General features: G+C 45.2%; 1 protein-coding gene across 1 annotated transcript in view; it reads right to left on the bottom strand.

The window, feature by feature from the left end:
* Positions 1-799: 799 nt before the first annotated feature.
* Positions 800-27,027, bottom strand: part of RAB22A (RAB22A, member RAS oncogene family) — a 45,467-nt gene continuing 19,239 nt past the window's right edge. Inside the window, exons 2-6 of the mRNA XM_079719436.1 lie at positions 16,160-16,241; positions 7,459-7,530; positions 7,261-7,367; positions 6,516-6,625; positions 800-1,859 (exon numbers count right to left, since the gene is read on the bottom strand). Of these exons, the coding sequence (XP_079575562.1) occupies positions 1,762-1,859; positions 6,516-6,625; positions 7,261-7,367; positions 7,459-7,530; positions 16,160-16,231 (459 nt within the window). The 5' untranslated portion in view covers positions 16,232-16,241 and the 3' untranslated portion in view covers positions 800-1,761. The remainder of the gene's footprint in view (positions 1,860-6,515; positions 6,626-7,260; positions 7,368-7,458; positions 7,531-16,159; positions 16,242-27,027) is intronic.

The following is a 27,027-nucleotide window of genomic DNA, read 5'->3' as shown; positions in this document are numbered from 1 at the left end:
ATATGATTTCGATAAGAGAATAAGCAATTCCAAATGCTTAAGACATACACCAGGGGAAAGGGAATCGTCTTTTACTTAATCTGAGTTATAATTTTCCCATTACAATCTAACCGTATCAAGTGGGGGGGCACAAAGAAATAACCATTAGTTTTAAAAGTTTCAACTGTTCAGTTTAAGGATAGCTCTGAAAGCACAATTTAGTTTGAAATTCAAACTGTTTCATTTCCTATTTAATCTTGTACATTTCCTTCCCTTACAATACTCAGGTTGGAAGGGTGCCAAATTAGACCAGGAACAAATTTTCACCAACTTCACTTCAGTGCTTTATTTTTAGATTACATTAAAAACCTCAGTAGGCTCCCTGAGGGAAAAGAGCCTTAACCACTAACAGAGGCAGGGGAAAACAAGGGAAAGGGAAAGACAGGCTAAATTGTTAACAAGGAAAGCTCTCTCAAATCAGTTGGCCTGAGGTTGCTGTAAAAGCTAAAAGAAACTTACCCCCAAGACCAGGTAGGTAAATGCCGAGAGCTCGGGACCTTAACCTCTTGCCCCGACCCTAGGAAGGGCTAGTCAGGCTTGTCAAAGTGGCATACATCTTCACGATGATTTCCAGATGGGACTGGAGGGGCGGGGGTGGCGGGAGGGAAGGCAGAGAAATCCTGACCGATCACAAGCCACGCGCTCTAAGCTTTTGCACCATGTCAACGTGCTTCAAGGAGCCTCCTGTGCACGGGCTGCGAAATGGGCGGGCACAGTGCGAGAGTAAATGGAGTGTCGAATGAAACACAGAATTTGTTAATGTATTTACATAATTTATAATCTGTAAGCAATGGTCTTGTAAATATAGAGTACAACTTTACATAGGCTAAGCAACAGATCATTGTCTCCCCCACCAAAATATCTCGGTTAAATAAAAAAATTGACAGCATTTACACCACTTGCTTTACTTTCTCTCTTCTTCCCTTTGTAAACCACTGCTAGTCAGTTGAATCATCTGCAATTCAATTTATTCCAGGCAGCTTCTCTACCACCACCACCTTGATCGTGACAGCTTCCTTAAAAAGGTGCCAATAATGTGCCTGGTGACACGCACGTGACAGGGTCAGGATGCAAACCCCGGGTGAGGCATGCACCTGCTGCTGTGAGTTTACTGTGCATGTCCTGGGCTGATGTACCCGATGGCAAGTGCTTTAGAGACGGCAGGGGTGAAGCCATCTCCATCAGCCCTTATAAATAAACCATTTTAGCTTCAAATAATGATAACTGCCATCCCTCCATTTATGATAACCGACCACATTCTAAATGACACCAAGGAAATGGTATCATTGGTACCAAATGGTATCATTGGTATCAATGGGAAACCGAGGAAATGATGATCTCCACAAGGTCTTTTTCTTCCCTTAAGAACCACAAAAGTGCTAATTTTCCCTTTACAAATGTTACATAAAATCTTGATTACAAAACTACCCAACAATTTAATCCTACCATCCATACAATTATACACTCCTTCTCAGCAAGGTCAAAAGCCTATGATGTAGTCCCTTTGTACACCAGAGATTCTTTACAGAAGAGAAGTCCACAGACTGAAATATTATTGCTGCAGTCTCCAAAGAGGAAACAGAACCGGTCCATTCCTGTGGATCCTTGTTGCCCGAAGAAGATACAAGACCGGCGAGGCGACCCCTGGCGACAGGGCTCCAGCCCTCCCGCTAACTTTCAGGACCACCTACTTCACCGTTGAGCCTGGAGGCCGAGGCTCGGTCAGCAGCAGCTCCGTTTCGGCTCCGAAGGCTGTCTTCGGAGTTTGAAGCCCTTTCCACCGGAAGGCGGGTTGGCGTCAGTGGATGGAATTCTTCGACCTGAACCAAGAGGACAGGAGGGAAGGGAATGAGCTTTCACATTCTCAATCTGTTCATTCTCAGACACAACCATTTTGCAGATGCAATTTGACAGCTTTCATTAAAATTAAAAAAGTTGAAAAAGCTTCTAATTTCGGGAGACTTTTAGATTTACAGAAAAGTTGCAAAGACAACGCAGAGCACTGCTGTATCCCCTCACCCAGCGTCCCCCGATTTCGGCATCTTATAGTGTTACCGTGGGACTCGGCAAAATGAAGAACTCGACACCGGAACATCACTGTCAACCCAACTCCAGACTTCTGTCAGATGCCATCAGTTTTCCCACTAATGTCCTGTTTCTGTTCCAGGGTCCAAAGAAGGGTATCACGTGGCATTTAGTACAAAATTTTTTTAACTAAAAAAATTACATGTTCAAAAAAATTGCATCAGAATGTGCCTGTCCCTCTGTCTCGTGGCAGAGGCCACCTTCCAGAGACTGGTGTGTGCAGACATGCACAGTACACACACGCTCTTAAAACCAGGGCAGGAGCAAATACTGTTTCACTTAATATATCCTGGGGATTGCTCCACCAGAGCGTTCTTTTAAATAGCTGTGATACCGCATTGTGTAGATGTACCGTTCTTTATCCCCTATTGATAGATATTTAAGTCTGTTTCCAATATTTTGATGTTATTAAAAACAATGCAAAGACTGTGTTTGTAAACCCATGAGTGCATGTGTGGGATAAATTAACAGGCGTGGAAGAGCCGGGTCATGCGATTCTACTCCTGGGTATTTATCTGACACCGACACTGTATTCCCAGTGTCTATCTAGCACAAATGCAAGAAGGATGTGCAATTTCAGTTTTGACAGATGCTGCCAAATTGCTCTCTGAAGAGGTTGTGCCACTTTATTCTCCTACCAACAATGCATGAGAATGAACAGGTTTCACTGTACTGCTCTGTGAATCATAATGTCAATTTCGAGAGAACCTTAAATCACCCATCCACCTACCTCACTGATAACTCAAGGGCTGCTTCCTGTACAAAGGCTTTGCTGAAACCCTCCCACTTCCTAACTCTGTCCAATATCTCAGATGCTAAAATCAAGTCAGGAGCCAGAAGCACATTACTACACATTTGTTTATGCAACTATCTCCATTATCTCCCTCTAATCAGGCCCAAAGCTCTTCAAGGGGAGAGATCTCTAGCTTTATGTTTCCAATATCTATTTAGCATAGCACCTGGCACTGAGGTATTTTGAAAACATGGAACGAACTGACACCTGCATCTTTGGCATTAATGAGGCTGAGCGGGAATCTGCCAACTCTCAGGTCCTCGGGTGCCCAGCCTGAAGCCTCTGGCACATCCAGCGGCCTGCAAATCAGGGGTTGGGGAGGGAGAGGTCAGAACACAGCATGGTGCCTGCATGGCTAGGAAGCATCCTCCAGTATGTCCTACAAGCACTTTCAAATGCCTATATGCACTGCTGTGAATACAACGCAAATTTATTTAAAAGCTTTACTGACTCTTCTTGTCATTACTTATTTCTCAATAAATGGATACTGAAGACACAGCTGGTATTACAGAGCCATCTCTGAACTATTTTTAGAAGAATGCAGAGGAGAACACCTTCGTGACCTGAGAATAGGCAAGGGTTTCTTAAACAGGAGCCCCAAAATGCTAACCATAAGGGAAAATAAGGATACATCGGATTACATTAAGATTAAAAACTCCAATTTACTAAAGGGGTTGATTCAAAAATTAAAGTCAAGGGACTTTCCTGGTGGCGCAGTGGTTAAGAATCTGCCTGCCAATGCAGGGGACACGGGTTTGAGCCCTGGTCTGGGAAGATCCCACATGCTGCGGAGCAACAAAGCCCATGAGCCACAACTACTGAGCCTGCATGCCACAACTACTGAAGCCTGCGCGCCTAGAGCCCGTGCTCCGCAACAAGAGAAGCCACCGCAATGAGAAGCCCGCACACCGCAATGAATAGTAGCCCCCGCTCGCTGCAACTAGAGAAAGCCCGTGTGCAGCAGTAAAGACCCAACGCAGCCAAAAATAAATAAATAAATAAATAAATTAATTGAAAAAAAAAAAGTCAGTCAAGGCACACAGTGCGACTCTCCAATAGACATAATCAACAACGGACTCATAGTCAAAATAAACTATAAACACTAAGATAAAGGCAGATAAACCCAACAGGAAAATAGGCAAAACTACACAAAAGAGGATATCTAGATATCATAAAAATGTAAACAGACATCGGAAAGGTGCTCGACCTCATTCACTGCCATAGGTGCAGGTCACTACCCTGCCCCTCCGTGTCGGAGTGACTGGGGTTCGCAGACCCCACTGGTGTCTGTGCCAATGTAACCACCCTGAAGACTGTTTGACAGTCAACTTGTGCTCAACGCACGCATACCTGAAGACTCAGCCATCCTTCTCCTGGGTGTAAACAGACCCAAGAAAAACGTGTACCTGTCGTGTACATGTTGGACATGAAGCAGAATGTTCACAGAGGTTCTACTTGTCATAGCTCGAAACTGGACAGAACCACCCAAACGCCTACCCACACTGTGGGTATTCCTCGCCGCGCCCGCCCTAGCACACACACTCTGTGGCGATGAGGACGAATCGCGCGCTGATGTGGACGAATCTACCACCTGTGATGTAGAGCTAAAGACGCCAGACACGAGAGAGTAAACCCAGCATGTTTTAAAAAGCATAAAATATAAAAACAGGCAAAACAAGAAGAGTTAGTGGTCAGGATGGTGCCTCCCTGGGGCGGGCAGCGGGGCGGGGGGAATGCTGCCGGGACGCCACTGGGTCTTGAAGTGAGTGCCGATTACAGGAGTCTACACAGTCCGTCAACATGCCTGGAGCTTTATACTTCTGATATGAGCACTTCTCAGCATGTATATTAGACTTTAATAAAAAGCTCGCAAACCAGGCACTGTGCTAATGCAATTTTACAACACCCCAGTAAATAATAAACTCAACTTACATCTCTTTAAATTTTTCTAATCTTTTTGAACATATATTTTTTATTTTTCACAGTTAAAGTGAGTACGTACAGGCTAGTTTTTATACAGGAATTTTCGTTATTGGTATAGTTCACCACTTTCCTGTTTTTTAATACTGCTGGAGTAAAGAACACTTTAAAGAAATAGTGATAATTTTAGCACTCATGACACCACACACTTAGATATTTTAGCTTGAACTGTGAAAAATTCCCGACCGGCTTCATGCTGCCTTTCAAGAATGCATCTGGGTAACTGCTATTTACAATCTAGGAAGACGATAAACATCATGACTCTTCAATGCTGGAAGGAAGGGGCTGGACTAGAGCTTGCACACCAGCCTCTACCAGCCATCCCAGGCAGCAGATGGGCCTGGCAGGCCTGCACAGTGTTCTGAAAATATTTGAATAAGTGGCCAGATTTAAAGAGTGTGACATGTTACGTAAAATTCAGATCTCTGGTTCTCGGAACAAACTAAAAACATCAAAAAATAATAACACTGAAAATAACCCCAACAATGGAGCAGCCAAGGGCCTAAATCCCAGTGCGGTCCACCTGCTGGAGCCGGGCCTGCCGTAGCAAGCTGTCAGAGCCACCAGGGCTTTGTGCAGCCCCCCAAGTCTCGGCACTTGCCCCAGGCCTGCTCCTCTGTTGGGCCGTCCCTGCCTGGCCCCGGTGGCTCTTCCTCTACATGTTGGCCAAGGGCCCTTCCACTTCTCTCAGACCTCCCCCAAAGGATGGATCTTAACGAATAAGTTCACTGTGCTTTGCTGGCTTTCTCCTGTCCTCCAATGGGAAGTCTGACCTGTTCAGTTAACATGAACCCCAGGGCTCTGCACACCTGCTCTGTCGGGTCTCAGCTCCAGTATCACCTCCTCAGAGAAGCCTTCCCCGACCACCTGCAGAAACTCTTTCACTTCATCCTGTGTTATTTTCTTCCTATCACTGCTCATCATCTGAAAGCACCTCACTTATTTGTGTGTTCACTGTCTCTCCCACAGTGGAACGTGCGCCCCAGGACAGCAGGCGCAGACCCCATCTTGTTCACCGCTGCCTCCCCCGAGCCTGGAACAGTTCTCAATGAATATACTGATGAATTTGAATGAAATGAATAAACAGATACAATCTGTAGAGGATCCCAAAGGTACGCTGCAGCCTCTCTCCTATCTAGTGTCATCCTATTAACACTTCTGGAAAGGGAAAGAGGAGGGGTGAGAAAAAGCGGTCTTACGTTTCACTAGCGAGTGCCTAGTATTAATTTTTGAGGGCTTTCTTATAGTGGAATTACACACGCATTTCATTTCCCTTTATTTATTTTGTTCATTTTCAATGACTCTGGACAACTAGTTGAAACACATTTAAAGAGAGAAAGAGGGAGAGATGACAGCTTCTAGGACCTCTAGGCCGTGCACGTTATTTATTCAGTAGCAACATTCTTTCTAGAAGGGCTACAGTCATTGGGCAGCAGCCCTCCAGCACTTACAGCATGATATGAAAACCCACCGTCACTCTTAAATTCTCAAATCTCATTCCACTGACAACAGTATCAGAGACTAGACCACTCTACGTAAGGAGAAAATTCTACTCGGCAAGATAATTGTCTTAAGTTGCTCTGCACAAAGGAAACCCATAAGGCACAGAGATACTCACTAATTTCTATAAAGAGTTCGTTTATGTTTATCGCGTTTTTTGCGCTGGTCTCTACAAAAATTGCATGGATGGAGTCGGCGTAGTCCTTAGCATCTCTCTCCATGACCTCTCTGGAAGGCAACGAATTGCAAATCAGAAATTCTGCCCATCAAGAGCTTAATGTGATCCCCACCTACCCAGTAATTAACCAGATTTATGATGATAAAGGATGTCACGAATGGCTGGTGAATGAGCCCTGACACCGCGGTCCTCCCAATTACACCACTTCTACGGTTAAAGAAAACAGAACAGAACAGAATAGGACCCAGGACTACTAGCAATGCATCCAATGGAATGGCCAGAGAATCACCGGGGTTTCTTTTCCCCTCAAAGTAGAGCCCTTGCTTGGGGAACCGTGGAAGTGGTCCAGAGAAATGGCCAATAAATGTGCTTTCCTTAAAATATCCTTCCCCATTCAGGTATCCTATGTCATGAGAGCTGAGGGCTACACTAATCCCAGATAATGTCAAGTATGATGCAAATGATGTTTAAATAAATTACACACCTGTCTCGATATATAATCTAATTAGCTCCAAATGTCTGAACTCTTAAATTTTAGTTTGAAACTTCAGGACTCCAACCAAACAACAAAAAGGAATTTTTCAATGTCGGAGATAAAATAAAAGCAAGATTCTTATATTGGATATTGCTCTGTAAGAAAAGGAACACACAATCAGCACTGTAATCTCCTGTTCTAATAACTTACCTTACGTCGATAAGATCACACTTATTTCCTGCAATGGCAACTACAATGTTGGGGGGGCCGTGCTGTCGGAGCTCTTTTACCCAATTCTTTAATGTTGAAAACGTCTCCTGTAACACAGAGGAGGAAAGCAACTGGAGATATAAGCAGCCAAAACAGAGTTTTCAAAATAGTCTAAAGAAAACGGTATATAAGTCTTACTTCTTTTGTGATATCATAAACAATTATAGCTGCAGCTGAGCCGCGATAGTACATTGGCGCTAAGGCACGAAACTGCAGAGAAGAGGGAAAAATAAAAAACAAAATTGGGAAAACTGGTTAAATATGTTTTTTACTAGACTTTTAAGCCCATTATCCCTGCACAAAAGGTAATCTTTCTCTTAAGCCAAAGAAGATGCCATGATGCTTTAAAGCAAATGAACCACTAATTACCAAAGGCAAAAACTTTTAATGTAACACTGAAATGCCTCTCAGAAGGTAGTTTAGAATACAGTTTTATAGGAATTAAATATGGTGCTATAAACAATTGTTTCAGCTAAAAAGGCTTTTTAATTGAACTCAATGTTATAATTCCCAAATTCATTTGTTCAATAGTCCTTTAAATTCTGGCTTCCCAAACTATCAAAGAGATAAAAATAATGCTGTAGGGCTTCCCTGGTGGCGCAGTGGTTGAGAGTCCGCCTGCCGATGCAGGGGACACGGGTTCGTGCCCCGGTCCGGGAAGATTCCACATGCCGCGGAGCGGCTGGGCTCGTTAGCCATGGCCGCTGAGCCTGCGCTCTGCAATGGGAGAGGCCACAGCAGTGAGAGGCCCGCGTACAGCAAAAAAAAAAAAAAAAAAAAAAAAAGCTGTAAACAGTTCTCCAGAGAAGTGGCTGCATTTGGGTGTTGAAAAGATAACACTGTAATCTAAATGCTGATTGTGCTACAGAAATGAGTACACATTTACATTCACCACTTGGATGAGCCTGTAACTCGCTTTTTTGATATCTTCCACACACGTGGCAATTCCCAAATGCAGGTACATATCTCATTTCATTAACATGAATTTAACTCTGTGTGCAGGGCTCCTTCCCACCAATCACCTCCCTGCCCCAATACAATAGGGAGGGAAGAGAAGGAAAGGGAGAGTAATAACAATTTAAACAGCGAGGCTGATTTAGTGGGCCATTTCTCTTGATAGAGTGTGAGATGGAAAATGGGAAGCTCTCTCTCCAGTCAACCCTGGTTCCTGGGCATCTGTGTGAGTACCTTGCTCAGTGAATGTGATGCCAGTGTTGAAAGACGAGACTCTTACCTACGCTTGACCTTTGTCTTACACCCTGACTTTGAAACCTGACCCCTACATATGATGTGAGAAATACCCCTGGACTCCCCTCTGGCTCTCTGTTCTGTGGCTTCCCCGCAAAACACAGGTAGGAACTCTCATCAGAAGTGAGCATCTGAATACATTCCATATACAGAATTACAGACTCCACAACTTCTTACCCAATGACTTAACCTCTGGCTTTTAAACTTTCATGCTAATTTGAGTTTTATAAATGAAAGTGAAATTATGACTGTAAACTCCATGAGGAAGAGTGCATATCTGTTTAGTACCCCATTTTATCTCTGGGCCAGGTGCCTGGCACACTGTAGTAAGCCAGAAAGAAGTGGGGAATAAGGGAATAAGAACTGTTTAGGTGCAGGAAGAGGTCAAACTAAATGCCAAACCCAGATGAGCATCCATGTGAAGTTTTACTGCTCTCAGTGAGGAAGATCCCTGTTTCTGGGGTCAAAGCCTGATAACTTCCAATAAAATATGTTAAGTTTTAGAGAAGAAAAAAAAAACCCAATAATAAAGCCTGTAAGCAACTTTAAGGAAACTAGATTATTAGGTAGAAAAGACTCTGGATTGTCTTCCATGGGGTGAGAGTCACAGGAGCAAAGGCAATGATATTAGCTTTCATTTTTGATGCATTATTCTGGCAACATGCTTTAGAAGATTGTTGGCTTTTTTGGCTTTGTTTTGTTTGTTTTTTACATTTAAATTTGTAAAGTAAAATTCATTTAGAGAAGTGCAAAGATCTTAAGTTTGATAGAAGGTCTTAAGTTTGATAGAAGGTCTTAAGTTTTGGTAAAACAACAAATGTGTATGTATACAACCACGTAAACATCACCCCACCGAGATATAAAACGTTTGTATCAACATGGAAAGTTCCCTAATGCTCTTCTTTTCATGCCCCTTCTTTATCCTTGAATATCCAAGTCTATTTTATTGATATTTATTGATATTGATATAACCACAATGGTTTTCTCTTGCTTAAGATCCACATGGAATATCCTCTGCCATTCTCTTATTTTCAAGCAATCTCTGGATTTACATTTAAGGTTATCCTTTTATAACCAGCACATCATTAGATCCTGACTTTTGATCCAATCTGACAACCTCTGCCTTTTAAGTGGAATGTTTAGTTCCTTTACATTTAATGTACTTACCAATATATTTGGTTTTTACTAATATTAGGTCTACCATTTTGCTGTTTGCTTTATATTTGTTCCATTAAAAAAAAAGAAAACCCTGTTCTTCTTTTCTTCCCTTCTTTTGCATTAACTAAATATTTTTTAGTATTCAATTTTAACTTATTAACTTGTCCATTGGCTTTTTAGTTATACCTTCCTGTATTATTTTTTAAGTGGCTGCTCTTGTAACTACAATATACATTCCTCACAGTTGACTTAGAGTTTAAAATGCACCACCTCATGTAAAAGATCAGAACCTTGCAAGATTTTTAAAATCTCACTGCCCTTTGTGCTACTGTCAAATATTTTAAATCTATGTGATAACCAACACAATCCAATATTATAATTTTTGCATTAAATAGCCAGTAGTCTCTTAAATAAGAAGAAAAAAGACAGATTCTTATATTTACTGTTTCTAGTGGTTATTATTTCTTCCTATGGATCTGAGTTACCATCTGGTGTCATTTCCTCTAGCCTGAGAACCGTTCTGGGATCGCTGCTGCTAAATCCTCTCTGCTTTTCTTCTTCTAACGGTGTCATGACTTTGACTTCATATTTTAAAGATAATTTTGGCAGATGGATAATTTTGGCACTTTAAAGATACACTGCTCCACTGTCTCCTGGCCTCCACTGACTCTGTGGGAAGCTGGCCCTCATTCATACTGTTGTGTCCCACACATAATGTGTCTATACTATTATCTCTGGCTGCTTTCAAGATCTGTCTCTTTAACGTTGGCTTTCAGCAGTTTGATTATGATGGAACTAGATGTGGTTTTCTTCGTACCTATGAGTTTGCTAAACTCTTACATTTGTGAGCTGATATATTCCACCAAAATTTGGGAAATTTTCAGCCATTATTTCTCAAAATATCTTTTCTTTCTGTCTCCTTCCCCTCTTTTTACAACTTCTGGGTCTCAAGTTACACATATGTTAGACTGTTTGAATTTGTCCCTATGGTACTAAGACTATGTTCCTATTCTTCCACTCTTTGTTCTTTTGTTTTGTCACTTACCCAGTGGACTTCTCATCTTAAATACTACAGTTTTCAGTTTTAGCATTTCCATCTGATTATTAGTTGCCATTCTGTGTAAGATTCCCCATCTGTAGTTAAGTAGATTATGACTACTTTTCCTAAAAAAAAAAAAAAAAAGACTACTTTTCCTTTAAATCTTTGAACATTTCTAAACCATCTGGTTTCCTTTATCTTCTCTGAAGAGTGTTAAAACACTGGCTAATCACCCTGAGATTGGTTTTACACATGGTTAGGGTGGGTCTACTTGGGTCTCTACTCTTAAGACATGGCCCTTCAGAAGTTTCAAGGGAAGCCCAACGTGTCTATCAATCCGCTCTAACAGGGCAGGACTGGACTCCAAACTCTCCTTTTCCTGTGATGAGCAGCGACCGAATCTCTGCTCCGTCTTGTCACCCCTCCAGCTGTTGGCTTCTGCTGGGTCTCTTAGTGTCGCTCCTGTGCATTCACAATTTGGGGGTTAAGCAAAGCCTTGAAGGGAATTTACAAGCAGGTTTTGGGGGCTTCCCTCCTTGTTGGATCCATCTTTTCTGGGATTTGCCTCCTTCTTTCCCAGATGCTCTAGCAACCTTAAACTCTGTCCTCAAATACTGCAAGCTAAAAAGACAGCCTTTCTGTTGGAGTCCTAGCTACCCTGTGCTGCATGGCCTGGGGAGTGCCCTCTGGGGAAAAGCCATGAAAATGTGAGTCTCACTCAATGTCGTTCCCTTTTCAGTCCCCAAACTGCATCTGGTTGCTTGGCAGTACCTTCAGAGAGTTGTTTAATGTTTTGTCCAGAGTTTATACGTAATAGTTCTTTGTGGGAGGGTTAGTCTGTTACAAGCCACTCCACCATTACTGACACTGAAACTCTTTCCATGTCCTTTCGGTGTAAAGAAAGAAGGTGGCAGCTTAAAAAGAGACTAAAAGGACATCCGCACAGCTCTGTTGCCAATCTGGCTCTAGGTCAGGGGTTGGCAAACTTTTTCTGGAAGGGGCTAGGCAGTCAACATTTTGGGCTTTGTGGGTCATATGATCTCTGTCGCAACTCCTCAGCTCTATTACGGAAGTGTGAAAGCAGCCGTAGACAATATGTAAACAAATAAGCATGGCTGTGTTCTGATAAAACGGGAAGCAAGCTGGATTTGGCCTGTGGGCCACAGTGTGGACCCTGGCTCTAGATATTCAGCCACTGCACGTTTTCCTGATTTCAGACACGAGAACAAGTCCTACGTGGCTCCTGTGGCAGCGGATGAGTCCGTGTCTTCCTGGCGCTCTGCCCTCTAGGAACAGTCATTAGGAGAAACCACAGTAAGATTCAGGGACAGAAATCTTCAAGGACTGGATGCAGTGTCTATGAGACTTTGGTTAGAAGCTTTCTGTTACATGATCAGACAGATGGCAAGTAATTGAAATGCTGCTGCTACAGTTACGGTGCATTTCTGATATGGACTTGAGGTGCATGTCTGAGCAGGGGCTGGGTCTGTCTCCATGCTTCTGCAGGAGTCCCTGTTAGTGAAGGGTGATTGGTGGGAAAAGATCACTTAGAACGAATTCATTTAGGATAGCAAATAGGAATGAAAAGGTTTGACAAAGGCTCTATCTTGAGAAAAAAATTATGAAACGTGTTTCATTTTATCTGATATTAGAAAAAACTTAGGTTTATTATTGCAACCAGGAGCTAGTTTCCTGAATGAACACTGAGTCAGAGTTGATCGAAAACTTGACTGTGATTCTTTTGATAAAACCATATGCTGGCACAATATGATATCTATCTTTCATTTCATGTTTGCCTTTCCTAGTCCTATCATAAAAAAGGAATTTTTACAAAATATTTGAGGACTCCAACAGTTTTCCCTAGACCTCTCAACAACCTTTTGATACACAAATCATTACCTTCTGAAGCACTATGTCATCATTCTGATCAGTAGTTTTCTCACTTAATGTAACAAACCCCTTACCGTCCATGGCTTTGCATGACATCTGTGAAGTTCTCCAAAATCACTTTCATTGACTTAATGAAATTACTTTGCAACCAACTGTGACTGGACCATCAGAAAGATGATCCATCTGTGAAAACGCAAGGGTCAAATGGGGAGGATGTCTGAATGGTCAGTTTGCCATAAAGGGGTGCCATTTTACGAGGACTTTTGGTTCCATAATAAATGTCATTACTACAGAGAACTGAATAATAAATATGCAAAAATCAGAAATGTATAATTTGAGGCATGCAATACTCACATGGTAAAACTAGGCAGAGGATCTGTTCCTCCTTACCTGTGCCAAAGTAGGGCTGACAATCAACTGATCTAAATCCACTGGCATCAATACTGTGTGCCAGGGGCTGAGTGCACAGACATGAGGACGGTCCCTGCCCCCAAGGAGCTCACAGTCTAACAGAAGATAAACAAGTAAGGAAACGGGGGACAATCCCACGGATGTGGGCAATCGTAAAGTCTGTTCAGGATCCGAAGAGATACACTGAAGAGTTCAGCTGCTAATTGGTCCTCCCAATACCTGAGCATCAACCCCAGGTCAGGCTCTGTGCTGGGCCCTGGGAATACGACCCCGTGGTCCCGGCTCTCACAGTTTACAGTCTGTGGGGACAGCCTGTCAGGAAGAGTGTGTAGACAGATATCTAATTACAACTTGGAATGAGGGTCCTGAGGGAAATGAATAAAGGGCAGTGATGGAGAACGAGCTGGGGTCGTGCTTAGGTGCAGAGGGGTTAGGGAAAACTGTGAAGGTGTGACGCTGAACTTGAGACGAAAAGGCTGGTAAGGAGCCAGCTGGCCAGGCTCTGAGTGGAGGGAAGAGAGAGTTCCAGTACGAGAAACAGCGTGTGTGAAGGCCCGGTTCTGGAGAGTCTGAGGAACTGAGCGGAGGCAGCAGGCTGGAGCTCAGTGGGTGAGGGCATGGATGGACCAGGAGGGCCCTGGGGAGCAGGTGGAACAGGCCATGCAGGGCTGTGCAGGCCAGTGGGCAGGGCGTGGCTCCCAGGAGAGGGGCAGTGGGCAGTCACTGAAGGGCAATAAGTGGGAGGATAAGGTACTAAGTGGGGCTGGGAAGGGGGAAGGCAGGAAGACCAGTTAAAAGGTGAAAGGAATCCTCAGGTGAGAGTTAAAGGTGGCGGAGAGCAGAGAGCTGGCAGTGGAGACAGGGAGAACCGAGCGGATCTGAGGTGCATTTAGAAGCCGGAGCTGTCGGGACATGCGGTCTCGCCGACGTGGCAGGCTGACGGGGAGGGGGGTCGAGGAGCGCCTCCGCGTTCACGCCTGAGCACAGCGGGCACGTGGCCACCTGAGAATGGCAGGGGTGGTGAGGAAAGCTCCCTGGGCGACATCAGACGCCAGCTCTGAAGGCTGAGCATGCGCTCTCTAGGCTAACGGTGGGAGGGTGGGTATTCTGAGCAGAGGGAACGGCAAGCCATGGGTATGAGGGTGTGGACTGGCCTGGCACACTGCAGAAGCCTATGCAGTTTGGTCTTGGAGGATGAATTGGTGGGAGGAGGTGAAGGTGGAGGATCAGGCCGAGGTTGGCACGGTCCGGGCCCTAAAGGCCGTGCCCAGGACAAGCGGGAAGGACAAGCTTACAGATGCGCCCTGGAGGATCCTCACAGCATTTCAAACAGTTTGTGATTAGCTGTCAGATGTTTTGCTCTTCTTAAACCCTGTGATCTGGCAACAAGCAGCTGGAGCGAGGGCTCACTGCAGGCACCCCTCTCCTGAGGGTCTCCTCGGCGCGGGGCTCTGATGGGCGGGCCTTCCGGGCCCACTGGGCTCATTTACATTCCCTGCGCGAGCCCCTGGCTGGTTCAGTGATCTAGCTCCAGGTAGGGGTGAGGCAGATTTGCATCTCAGAGCAACTACTCCTGGTGCAGAATCAATTAGAAATGGGGAAACAAGAGGCATGCAGACCAGCTAATTACAAAACTTCACAGAATCCTGCTGTTCTGGTAGCAGTAAGAGAGAGGCCTAAACCCTTGTGCTCTTTTTTTATGTTCTGGAAAGAAGAGATGTTACATATCACCATGTCCACCAGGACGGGCTCTGATTCAAAGCATAATGGAATCTATATCATAGCATGTGCTTTATAATGAGGGTTTTGCTGTGTCATCAAATATATGGGAGGGGGTAACCGAAACTTGGGATTCAGTGAAAGGGCACATATATTACTTGTATGAAGAGCCACGAGTTCGGGGCTAATAGACTAGACACGAGGGCTGTGTCCATGGATATATTCAGGAACACTGCGTGGCAAGCAGCCCTTCTGAAGGACAGCAGAGTGACGGTTAGCAAAAGCCTATCAGCACTGGAGACACACAGCCCAAACCACGTAGGAGCAGCAGGGACCGGAGACTTAGCAGACGCATCTAAGATGAGGAAATGGACACAGGGTGTGATATCCGGCATTAAAAAAACAGAAGAAACCAAACAGAGCAAACTTTAGACATTAAATCTGTGCAAATGTATGCTGTCTACGTCTAGGACAACAGTAATGGTTTGTTGTGTTTTCCTCCACGTGTCTGTGATGATTCTTTTCAGGTTTTATACCATTTGCGGTATCTATGCCGTCCCAAATAGACTGTGAGGACAGACTATTTCTCCTGATTCCTTCTGCTATAAGAGCTTAAGGTAGCACTGTGCATCCATCCCATGTTCTTGTTTTGATAATACTGTTTGAAAACAAAATTAAACAGCAGCTGGGTAGCTGCCAGACACACCTCAACAGGGAAATGAGACTCTGGGCCCAGAGGGAAAATGAGGTGGCAGCAGCGTCTGGTCCCCTCCCCGCCTTCCCACCCCGTCCGATTTGGGCGGGCTTTGCCAAATGCCATTCTGCACCGTGAAGCCGTGCTCCTGGCCCCAGCTCTGGTCCAGGCCCTTCCTGAGGCAGATGACCATCTTGGACAACTTCATCATCAGGCGTTTATTAAGCACCTATTGCACGGCACTGTGTTAGCTCATTCATTTCACTTAAATCTCAAACTTTATACGCTGTAAAGTTCCCTCCTTAGCTTTTAAAAGGCGACTATAAATGAGATGTGCTTAACTCTCCCTTTCTACCATTAATTCTTTTATATCTTTGCTAGAGGATGGAGCCCCAGATTACACATAATACTCTGAGCAGGGTTTTATCAGGCCTGTTACTCAGCGTTTACTTGAGGACACTAAAAAGCATAAAAATGTTCTCAGTGCCCATATCACTTCCTCCATCAGTGGACTCTGTGGTTCTAATTGAAAAGAAAAAGGCTGGTCCACGCAAACGGAAAGACGTGTCTCCAGCACAGAGAAGTGAGGTGAGGGACGTGAAATGACAGGAGCCGGCGGTTTTGTTGGAGCCTTAATTTGGGCCTCAGAAAAACACAGAGTAAATTGAAGAGTGACTTACACGTTCTTGTCCAGCTGTATCCCAGATTAGGAATTTATGTAGCTCATTCTGGTACTGGACAGTCTTGGTCATAAAAGATGCCCTACAAAGAGAGACCTAAATGATCAGAATACAATTATTTAGAGCACATCGCCAGCCCCAGCTGGAAACACCACTTAGACTTCACGCTCAAACTCCCGCTCCACACTATATGCTAATTGTGGTCCCCTCTGGAGTATTTACGAGATGCCCAGATGCTGGCTGCATATTCCGTGTCAAAACAGAGTGTCAGGCATATCTGCCCAACACAAAGGAAGGGTTCTTTGGCTTGTGACTGCCTAAGCTCCATATGAAAAGAACCAAGAGATAATTTGATAATCCAGACATTAGCCTCCCTTGTAATATACAGAAGCTGTTCTTTAAAAAGATGGCACCATGGGAAAACTTTTGTAAAAACAACTGTGTCCAGGAAGTCAGCGTGCTTATAAGCATCAGGCCGTTCAGGTTTGTCCTCACCCGTTCCTAAACCCCATGACCACATACAGAGCTAGTGTAATACTAGAGTTAATAAAACTACGATGCCAAACAAGCAGCAGGAAGACAGCTGGTACCTCCGTGTTTCAGTAACAAAGCAGCCCCTTGGTGGTCCTGACGGGCCACCTCAGGCCTCAGGGGCCGCCCCAGCCCTCCACGGGGAAAGAAATGCTGATGTGCAGGTCTTCCTACTCTCTGTGAGGTACCACTCTGCCCAGAGGCCTTTGAAGGCAGGGGCTGGGGCGGGGGGGCCTCATGCTTTCTGGAGAATCTGTGAGGGGCTGTGGTGGCCCAGAACACATGCCTGGACCCTCTAGGGGCTCCTGGCTAAAGGTTCAGGGGTCCTGCCCTGGGCCTGTGCTCGGCTCCAATGCCACCCTCTACTCCCCATCTCACCCGGGAAGCTCCCCCTGGGAAGCCCTTTCTCTCCCAGTCTCCTCAGTGCATCCGAGTCTGGGTCAAGAACCCAGAGATGATTACGTCTTCCTTCCCACTGAATGAGCCTCCTGGGGCCGAGGGTCCAGTTGGACTCTTGGAGTCCTAGCCTAATCATCCTAATCAGAACAACCAACTCAATGGCTAGACATTTTCAAATACGCTGGATCTGAAATATCCTTGAGATTCAAGTAACAGATACATAATTTTCAAGAAAGTTCAAGCTGAAATCAATAGAATGACTTTCTGAAGTATTACTGAGCTTAGATAAGTATCAGAATCCTAGTTTTAAAAACTTAAACTCTGATACCATGAATTCCTAGTAATATTTATATGAATTTATGGTTTAGCAAGCAGCCACCAAAACAGTGACTGGGATGAGGAAGGGGGAGTGAGCCAGGAAGCAAGATCACGTTTATTGGGCCGGGGCTCCTCCCTTGGTATCTCCTTAAGGGAAGTTTACCCCCTGCTGTCCTTAGTAAAGTGCTTTAGGCACAGAAGGTGCTCAATAAATGCTTATCACGTCAAGAACTTCTGGCAACTCACCATGATTAAATCAAGATATGCACCATGATTTCTCACTTTAGGAAAGATCTAAGCATTCAAAAAGCCTCATTTATTGTGAAGATTAAATGATATAATGTATGTGAAAGTGCTTTGCAAATTGTAAAGTACTATCCCCATACAAAATATTATGACTACTGTTATTATTGTTATGTAAAGGCAGCTGCAGGAAATGTTTTAGTTTAGACTCTGCAGTTAGTCCTAAGAGCTTGCAACTCAACTCTCCATCAATGATGGCTGTGGTGTTAGCTCTAAGAGTGACAGCAGACCCCTGGTAGAGGCCTGTTAACAGAGCCAGTGCATCCAACACATCCGTTTTGGCTGCTCAAAGAACAAGAGAAGAACTATGCTTCCAGTAGAGAAAAAGCTGAGAAAGATATATACAACAATGAAAAGGAAATGTTTCATTATTAGATCTGAATTCACTGAAATCCAACCAACCTGCCAACCACTTCCCTTGTAACGAAAGCACAGATTCATTACTCAGACAGGAGGAAAAAAGACAAAATGGCAGCTGCAATGTAAGGTAGGGATCTAAAAGGATTAAACCCAACTTCCTGTCTGCGACCCTAGGCCATCCTTCCGCCTCTCCCCCGTGGTCGCTCCCAAGACAACTCCTTCCCATCTGCACTGAGGTCTTGTCATGTCCAAAGCTCTCTACTTAGGCCTCCTTGGGTCTACACATCTGTTGTCCTCTTGCCCTTTTATCGCCAGCATCACTCGCCACACTGTGCCAGTTCTTTAGGAACCTTGCCTGTCCTTCCGTCTCAACCACCTGGAAAAGCCTCTCTCCCTGCTTCCTCTGCAGAGAGGTGGGGTGGCTGCCTTGCTGGAAGAAAGTCACAGAGCTGTGAGGACCGGTGTGAAGACTGTCCTACTTCAGCTGAACCCACCCAGGCCTCTCATTCCACACAGCAATGATCCCACACTCCTACGACTTTTTTCCAGCTCCCAACCACTGCCCGAGACCCCTCTTTCCCGGGCAACAGCTTGTTTCAGCCTTCTCAGAGAAGACAGAGGTTATAAGCCCAAAGGTTCCCCACATGTTCCCCCATCAACCCTCCCAACTTGAGAATAAACACATTTCCATTCACACCAGCTATGATTTCCACTTTTCTGCCTCTGCTGAGTCAGAGATGTCTTGTCCTTGATTCACCCATCATCACCGCTCTGATCATGATCCCAGCACACCCTGCCTGGGCCACTGCAGTCATCGAACTGGTCTCCTCCTCCCAGACTCAAAACCTCCCAATTGTCCTGTTTCTACCTTCACACTGACTGTTCCTCTTCCTTGAATGCTTTTCTCCCTGGCCAAATGCTCCTCAGGTTTTAGGTCTTAGCTCAGCTGCCAACAATCACAAAAATCTGTGTGGTCCACCCAAGCCAGGCAACTTTGCACCCCAACTTTACCCTGCAACACTTACATCATCCCATTTTGTCTTCAGGGCATCTGCTACAAGGTCTGTATAATATCTGCCTGGCTTATTTATTTATCTATTTTTAAATCTACCTGTTCAATGCCTAACTCACCCATGAGAAATGTAAGTGCCACGAAGGTAGGGACCTTGTTGTACGTCTTTCTCTGTAATAGGCGTATCTTCCTCATCTCCCTCCTTGCTATCCTGGAATTCTGACAAAGCATTTACCATGTTGCCATAAGCCACTTCGCCTTCCATGATGCCCACAGCTCCAGGGAGTCTCGGCCAAGCACTCCCCAAAGCATAAAGTGAGACGTGCTTCTGGAGCACAGAGAGAGCTGAAATCAGAGGAGCCTTGGGGGCTCTTGAGCCAGGTGGGTGGCCTCTGGAGGTGGGGGCGGGTGCCACCAGCAGGGCTGACCACGCCCAGGGAAGTCCTCACGACCTGCTGCTGCTTGGCCGCCAGCTCTCACCTCCAGGCCAGCCAACAGGCACCGGGCGACAGCCAGGCATCTTGAGCAGTGACCGACTCCCGTGTCCCTCCATCGCCCAGACTTCCAGAGCCATGCTAAGGAAGAGGCTGTGGCACTCACGTCTGAAGCAGGAGTGTCTCCCCAACCGCCGGGTCTCAGCTCAGGTGGCTGTGGCGTGACCACCACGCCTCCCTGTCCTCTCCTCCCCGAGCCCCGTGACGCCCCTTTACTGCAACAGGTATCTCTGTTGATCTCTGAGAACCTGAGATCTTGGCCTGTCACACCTGTAAGGACATTTCCTCCCCTTCGGCATGTGCATTTGGTGAGTCTACACAGTGATGACACCCCGACTCGGGCCCAACACGGCAGGGGGTGATGCCCACCGTCTGTCCCGGGTGGTCCCGGCGTGCTGGCCGGCCCTGGGCAGGAGGCCTCCCGCACGGCTCACCACAGCTTTAGGCTTTCGTCCGTGGGGGACAGTGCTTTTCTAAATCTGACCGCCTTCAGCTCAGCTCCACAATCTAGACACTTCATCCGCATCTCACACATGACGCGTGAAGACGGGGCTTATTTCCACTCCACTCCCACCACAGTCCCCGATTCCAAGTTCTCAATCAGAACATGGGGTCTGCCTTCCATGGAACAGACACGGGTCTGCAACTCTTCTCTGTCCTTTGTTACTTCCATCCACTCTGAGAGAACCGTCTGGTTCTTCATTTTACATTTAATCTACATTTGAACCTCAACCCCTGAAATAAATTCACAAATTGGACCCTACTCTTCGAGCGGGACCACTACAGTTTCTCCCTCCCGCCATCACTCCAACTCCAGGCTCACTCCTTTAACGTGCAAGTTAAACGATGCGGGCGGTATGATAACTTCAACAGCTTGCTTTTTGAAGAACAGGCAATGGCTCCCTGCCATCCAAATGATACATTTGTACTTTCCAGCCCGTCATTTACTTGTCTGATAGCCTGATTCTTCACGGCTAAACCACCCCTCTTCACTCCGCCTAGGCAGGTCTTATTACCTCTTTAACCTAAGATCCCTACTAGCACTATTTCCTAAAGCTGGAACGCCCTTCATGTGCATCTCCATTTCTCGTGACATTCTAAAAATATGACTTTCATGGGCACCAAGCAGTCACGATCTTCGGTAGGGGCATGTGTTCCCAATGAAAGTACCTGCTACAAGGTGTTTGAAAAACGCCTTTCCTCTAACGGCAACAGTCTTGTTCGGCCCTCTCAGAACACAGGTGTGCCCTGCATCACACTCCAGTACCTCCAAGCCCTTTCCTTGGAATGACACATGGATGCTGCCATCCCCATAATGGTACGTGGTGCCTTGTAGGGAAGGCTTTGAGGATCCAGAACCTCAGCTCCTCATGTAGGTTCCACAGTCACACGCATCTTTAAACTCTACCATCTCTCAGAGATCTAAGGTCTGACGTGCCATTTCGTACCACTCTGCACAGGGCAGTTGTCTAGGCAGCCTTGCCCACCTGAACCAGAGCGGTGGGTGCACACGAGATGGCTAGGCCACAGGTTCACGGTCACCCTAAGCAAGTTCTCTAGTACTTTCTACATTTTTGTCATTCTAAAAACTTTTGCAAAAATATTTAAAATCAAGGAAAACATTACTTTAAACCTAAAGACAATTAGACTTCATAACAGAGAGCGTAGCCTAAGTTTCCTAAGTTTGTCCAGAATAACTTACACAACAGAAAAACCTTTCACAACATAAACAGTAAAATCAACAACAGCAGGGATGGAGCCAGCCGCCCTGAGTGGCCATGACAGTCAGGTGCTTTTCTCGCCCTTCACGCGTGTGACCCCGTTTAGTCCTTGCTGTTAGCCTCTGGGTTGGGTTCGATTCGTCAGCACCATTTTGCAGACAAGGCATGGAGGGGCGGAGCAAGCGAGTGGCACAGCTGGGAACCTCGCCAGGCGGCCGGGCCCTGAGCCTGGCCTGGGAACCGCAGCACCGCAGGGCCGCCGTGCACTGGGTGGCCGACTCCCTCAAACACATGCCTTCTTCTGTCCGGCAGGACGTCTGGGCAGGCAGGATGGCTGCAACCCCACCCCTGCCCCCAGGAGGCTCACAGGGAGAGGACTGGTCAGAGGACAGATAATTATAAGGCAGGTACTCAACGAGATACTGAAGGATGGACAGAGAGGTGCGGGAGCACAGAGGTAAAGCCACGTCCAAGTTCCCAGGAGAAGGGTGGCTCCAGGTGTGGGAGGATGTCCACACCCCAACCCTAGAACCTGTGAATATGTTACTTTCCATGGCAAAAGGGGCCTTACAGACGCGATTAGGTGAAGAATCTTGAGATGGGGTGAGGATGCTGGAATCCAGATGGGCCCAAGGTAATCACAAGGGTCCTTAGAAGGAGGTGAGGAGAAGCTGGAGCCAGAGGAGGTGATGTAAGATGCAAGTGGAGACCAGGATAATGTGCCCTGAAGATGGGGGAAAGGCATCTTCCGGGTGCTGCTCCCTTCCCCTGTGTTGTGAGGCGTTCTCCTGCATGGGAGCTTGTTTTCCAGAGGGTGCTGGGCTCGAAGTGGCCAAGGCCCCACCCCACTGGCCTGGTTTGCCAGGGTCCTCACGTGCGGGAGGAGAGCCATGCCCTGCTTCCTTTCCCATCCTTCTGGATTTGTTACTATTTTGCGTTCTTAACACCTGCCAATAAAGACTGTCTACACTGAAAAAAAAGAAAGTACCCGGGAGAGCAGCGGTGCCAGGTACGGGAGGCTGGAAGAAAGGCAGCCCCGAGAAGCTGCAAAAGGCAAGGAAGCCAATTCTCTCCTCAGAGCCTTTGGGGGGGAACCAGCTCTGCCAATACCTTGACTTTAAGCCAGTGCAACTGATTTCAGACTTCTGACTTCCAGAACTATAAGACAATAAACCTGCGCTCTTGCAGGTGACATTTGCTATATTTTGTTACAGCAGCAATAGGAAACTAATACACTAGGGAGGACTTCATGAGAAGAGTTGAAGTTGGAGCTGAACCCCGCTGAACCCTCCTTCACGAGAGTGTTTGCCCAGCAGAGGCCCAGCAACAGGACCTAAGGTGGGGGGATCACATTCTATAAAGAGAAACAGCAGGAACAAAAGCACAGAATGGTGGACGTGCAGGACGAATCCAAGTGGTTCTGCAGAGTGAGCCTGGGTGGGGTGGGGTGGGGTCGGGTGGGGTGGCCAGCACGTTCAGGTAACCACAGAAAAGGCTCCAGGCAGGGCGGGGACAGACAGGTGGTGAAGGTCAACGTGATGCTGCATCTTCACACTGATGAGTGTCTGCTCTGCGTGAGGCCCTGTTTCCTGTACGTCAGCATCTCCCGAAGGCCAGGGCCTCACTGTCACCATTTCTGCCATATCCATGTTCCATCTGTATTACTTACTACTGAATATTGTAAAAAATCATTCTATTTTTTTTAACTTAAACTTCTCTGAGCAATAATATTGGTAAAATTAAAATCCCACAGGATTCATGGACTAGTTTATTTTTTCTAACAGACAATAAAATACTTAACAATATAAATTTAAAACGTCCACCTGTGCACCATGTGAAGTCATCTGGAGGATGATGTTTTGGGAAAGACGGCTGAAAGTGGGAGGAGCCCCTGAGGGGGGAAGAAGGCATAGTGTTATCAGACCTGTCTGAAAGCTGAATTCTGGAAGCAACAGGGCTTTGGGGTCCTTCTGCCAGATACCAAGCCCTTAGTAACCCATGGATGAGTGAGATGGATGTCTATTTTTAAGGACCTTACAGGGCAGAAGTGGAAATGGATTTCTAGGCAAAACCTGGGGAATACTAAGCACCGTGAAAGCTTGGACCAGATGGAGGGAACGGGACACAAAAGGGAAACAGGGAAGGAAACGAGCTGGGAGGCCCTGAAACAATCCTGGAGAAAGATGGGGTAGGCTTGATGGGTAGGAAGGGACACTTTGAGGCTGATACCCCAAAGCCACAGGGATGCTGGTGAGAGGGGCAGTTCTAAGGAGTCTGAGGCAGGCGTCTGTCAGCTCAGGCAACGATGTGTGTGATGAGCTATTTCAGTCATTTCCGAATTGTTACGATATCATTGATTTTTGGAGTAGGTAATACGCTCACAGGCTTCATGACCCAGCACGTACGGATCAGGCATGCTGGCCTGAAACGTCTCCCTCGCACCCCTCCCTCCCAGCCATTCAATTCCTCTCCCTGGAAACTATCTCATCCGTTTCTTAGGTTTCCTTTCAGATATACCTGCGGTTTATACAGCATATGTGCATAGTTTCCCCTGCATCCTCTTCTATTTATTAACCCAGATGGTAGAATACAGTAGGTATCTTTGATTTTTTTTCACTCTACACTACACCTAGGAGGTCATCCAATATAAGTATATAAAGTTTTCTCAAGCTGGCCTTTTCCCCTTCATCATATTATATCAAGTGATTATGCTATAAATAATATAGTCAGCCCCCTGCTAATCCACAACGCTGCAATGACTAACCTTGTATAGCTACTAACCTTGTTGTTTGGAACTTCTGGGACTTTATCTGAAGGATAAAGTCCTAGAAGTAGAATTTCTGGGCAAGGATCTGAGACAACAGCATTCTCCCTAAGAGTGCAGGCTTTTCAGCCAGACTACCCAGCTCTGTTTATTAGTTTTGCCACCAACTGGGCAAGTCAATTAACCTCTCTTCGCCTCAGTTCTCTCATTTGAAAACTAGGAATACCTTCAGTACCTATAACACAGGGCTTTTAAAGCGTTTTATATACATAAATGTATATGTATATTTTACCAAAGTATAACTAACGAACAATAAAATGAAGCATATGGTTTGACGTTTCATATTCTCGTGTTAACTACTGCCCCAAACAAGATAAAGAACATTTCTATAACCCCCAAAGTCTCCTTAGTTAAGGAAAGTTTGCCCATTTCTAGTTAAGTATTGTACCTACCCCCGGCAAAGCTTTTTGACTCCTACTTCACAGATTAGTTTCGATTGTCCTTGGATTTCATATAAAGTATATACTCTTGTGTCTGGCATCTTTCATTTAATGACGTTTTTGAAAGGAATCTATATTACTTGATAGCTAACTCTTCTTTTAATGCGGTATGGTATTCCATTGTATGAATATATCGGACTTTGCCCGTCATTATGTCGAAGAATATTTGGGTTGTTTCAAGCTTTTGGCTATTATGAATAAGGCATTTTTTTTTACAAGTCTTTCTCTAAACATATATTTTAATTTCTCTTGGGTGAATACCTAAGGGTAGAAGTGCTGACTCATAAGTTAGATGTACGTTTAACTTAATACGAAAATAGAGCACAGTCCTCCAAAGCAGTCACACTATTTCCTACGCCCCTCAGAAATGTATCCCGTTCTAGCTGCTCCACATTCTCACCAGCATTTTGGCTATTATGCTGTAATGTCAGCCATGCCTTATGACAAGGCATGGATGTCCACTCTCACCACTTGTATTTGACACTGTGTTGGAGGACTGAGTCAATACAATAAGGAAAAAAAAAAGCACCAAGACTGTAAAAACAGTAAAACTGTCACAGAGACCATATTTATAGACATCAATATAGAGTATGTAGAAATGCACAATGCCCTGTGGAATCTATAAAATATGTGAATGCTAGAAATAAGAAAATTGACATTCAATGTAATTATGTCCATGACTGGTTTTAAGTGTCTCATTTTGGCATTTGTTTGTTGTTTCTCTGCTCCTCCTTTTATGCCTTCTTTTGGATAAATCACACTTTTTTCTGTATTCTATTTTTTCTCTTGTATTGACTTTTTAGCGATACCCCTTTGTGTGTGCTTATTTTTTCCAATGTTTTTCTAGAGATTACAATATGAATCTTTAAATTTCAGTCTATTTCCACATAATGTCATGCTACTTCATGAACAATGGAAGATATACAACAATCTAATTTCATGTATTCCTCTCCCACCCATTGTGCTCGTTGCCTTATATTTAGCTTCTTCAAATGTTATAAACACAGTAATACAATTGTTATTTTTGTTTTAAAAGCCAACAGTCTTCTTAGAATTTCATTTAGTATCTTTCATGATATGGGTCTGCTGTAGGCAAATTCTCTCAGCTTTTGCCTGCGAATATCTTTAATTTACCTTCACTTTTGAAGAAAATTTTTGCTAGATATAAAATTCATGCTTGGCAGGTCCCTGCCCCACCTTTATTTACTGTGTTGAAGATGCCATGTCATTATCTTCTGACCTCCAGTGTTTGTTTAGAAGTCGGTGACAATTCTTATCACTGTTCTTCAGTATATAATGTGTTTTTTAATGCCCTTCTGATTGCGTTTAAGATCAGCTCTTTTGTATTTATTCTGATTGGCGTTTGGAGATATTCTTGGACTTGTGTATTGATCACTTTCATCAGTTTTGGAAAGTTCTTGTCCTTTATGTCTTGAATTATATTTTTGTGCCATTCTTTTTCTCTTTTCTTTCTGGGATGCCAATGATGTGTATGTGAGTGTGGCATAATAAGAAATATATATTTGGTCTTTGTTCCCAGGCTCTGACACAGGGCTCTTAAATCTCTTGGAATATCCTCAGTGAGAGGAGTGTCTTTTGTTCAGATGAGGTGAATCCTGGCAGGTCTCTAGATAGCTCCAGATTGTGGGGTGGGAGGGCCAGGTTGCCAGAAAGACCAGATCTTGATAAGGGGGTTGGAACTTTCAGCCCTACCCCCCATCCTCTGGGGAGGGAGGAGGAGCTGGAGACTGAGTTAATCTTAATGGCCAATGATTTAGTCAGTCATGCCTAGCAATTGAGCCTCCATAAAAAGTCCTTAACAATGGGGTTTGAAGAGTTTCTGGATTGGTGGCATACCCCCAACTCCACAGGACAGAAGCTCCTGTGCTTGGGACCCTTCCAGCACTACAGACCTCTTTGTCTCACTCTTCATTTGTATTCTTTATAATAAACCAGTAAATGTAAGTAAAGTATGTTCCCGAGTTCTGTGAGCTATTCTAGCAAATTATCAAACCTCAAAGGGGTGGAGGGGTATGTGTGTGTGTGGGGGGGAAGTCTCAACTTTGTAGCCACGTCAGACAGAAGCGTGGGTGCCCTGGGCACGTGACACTGGTGACTGGCACCGGGAGAGCCAGCAGTCTCGTGGGACTGAGCTGTGAACCTGTGGAGTCTGACACAACTCTGGGGAGGTAGTGTCAGAAACGAACTGGACTGAAGGATGTCCAGTGGTTGTCTGGAGAGTTGGAGAGTTGACTGCTGGTGTGGAAAAAACCCACACATTTGGTGGAAGAGGTGTCATGAGTAAAAACAGTTAACAGTGAAACTGCCTTGATATTGTCCTACAGATTTCAGACGTCCTTTTGTTGCTGTTGTTAACTCTTTTCTTCCCCTTGTGGTGCAGTCTACTGACCTGACTTTAAATACATATTTTATTAGATCAGCTTAATGGCTGACCGGCCACAGCAG

This window comes from Hyperoodon ampullatus (genome assembly GCF_949752795.1).
Source record: "Hyperoodon ampullatus genome assembly, chromosome: 14".
Taxonomy (NCBI): Eukaryota; Metazoa; Chordata; class Mammalia; order Artiodactyla; family Ziphiidae; genus Hyperoodon; species Hyperoodon ampullatus.
The sequence above is the reverse complement of the archived record's forward strand: the minus strand, read 5'-3'. Positions and strand labels throughout refer to the sequence as shown.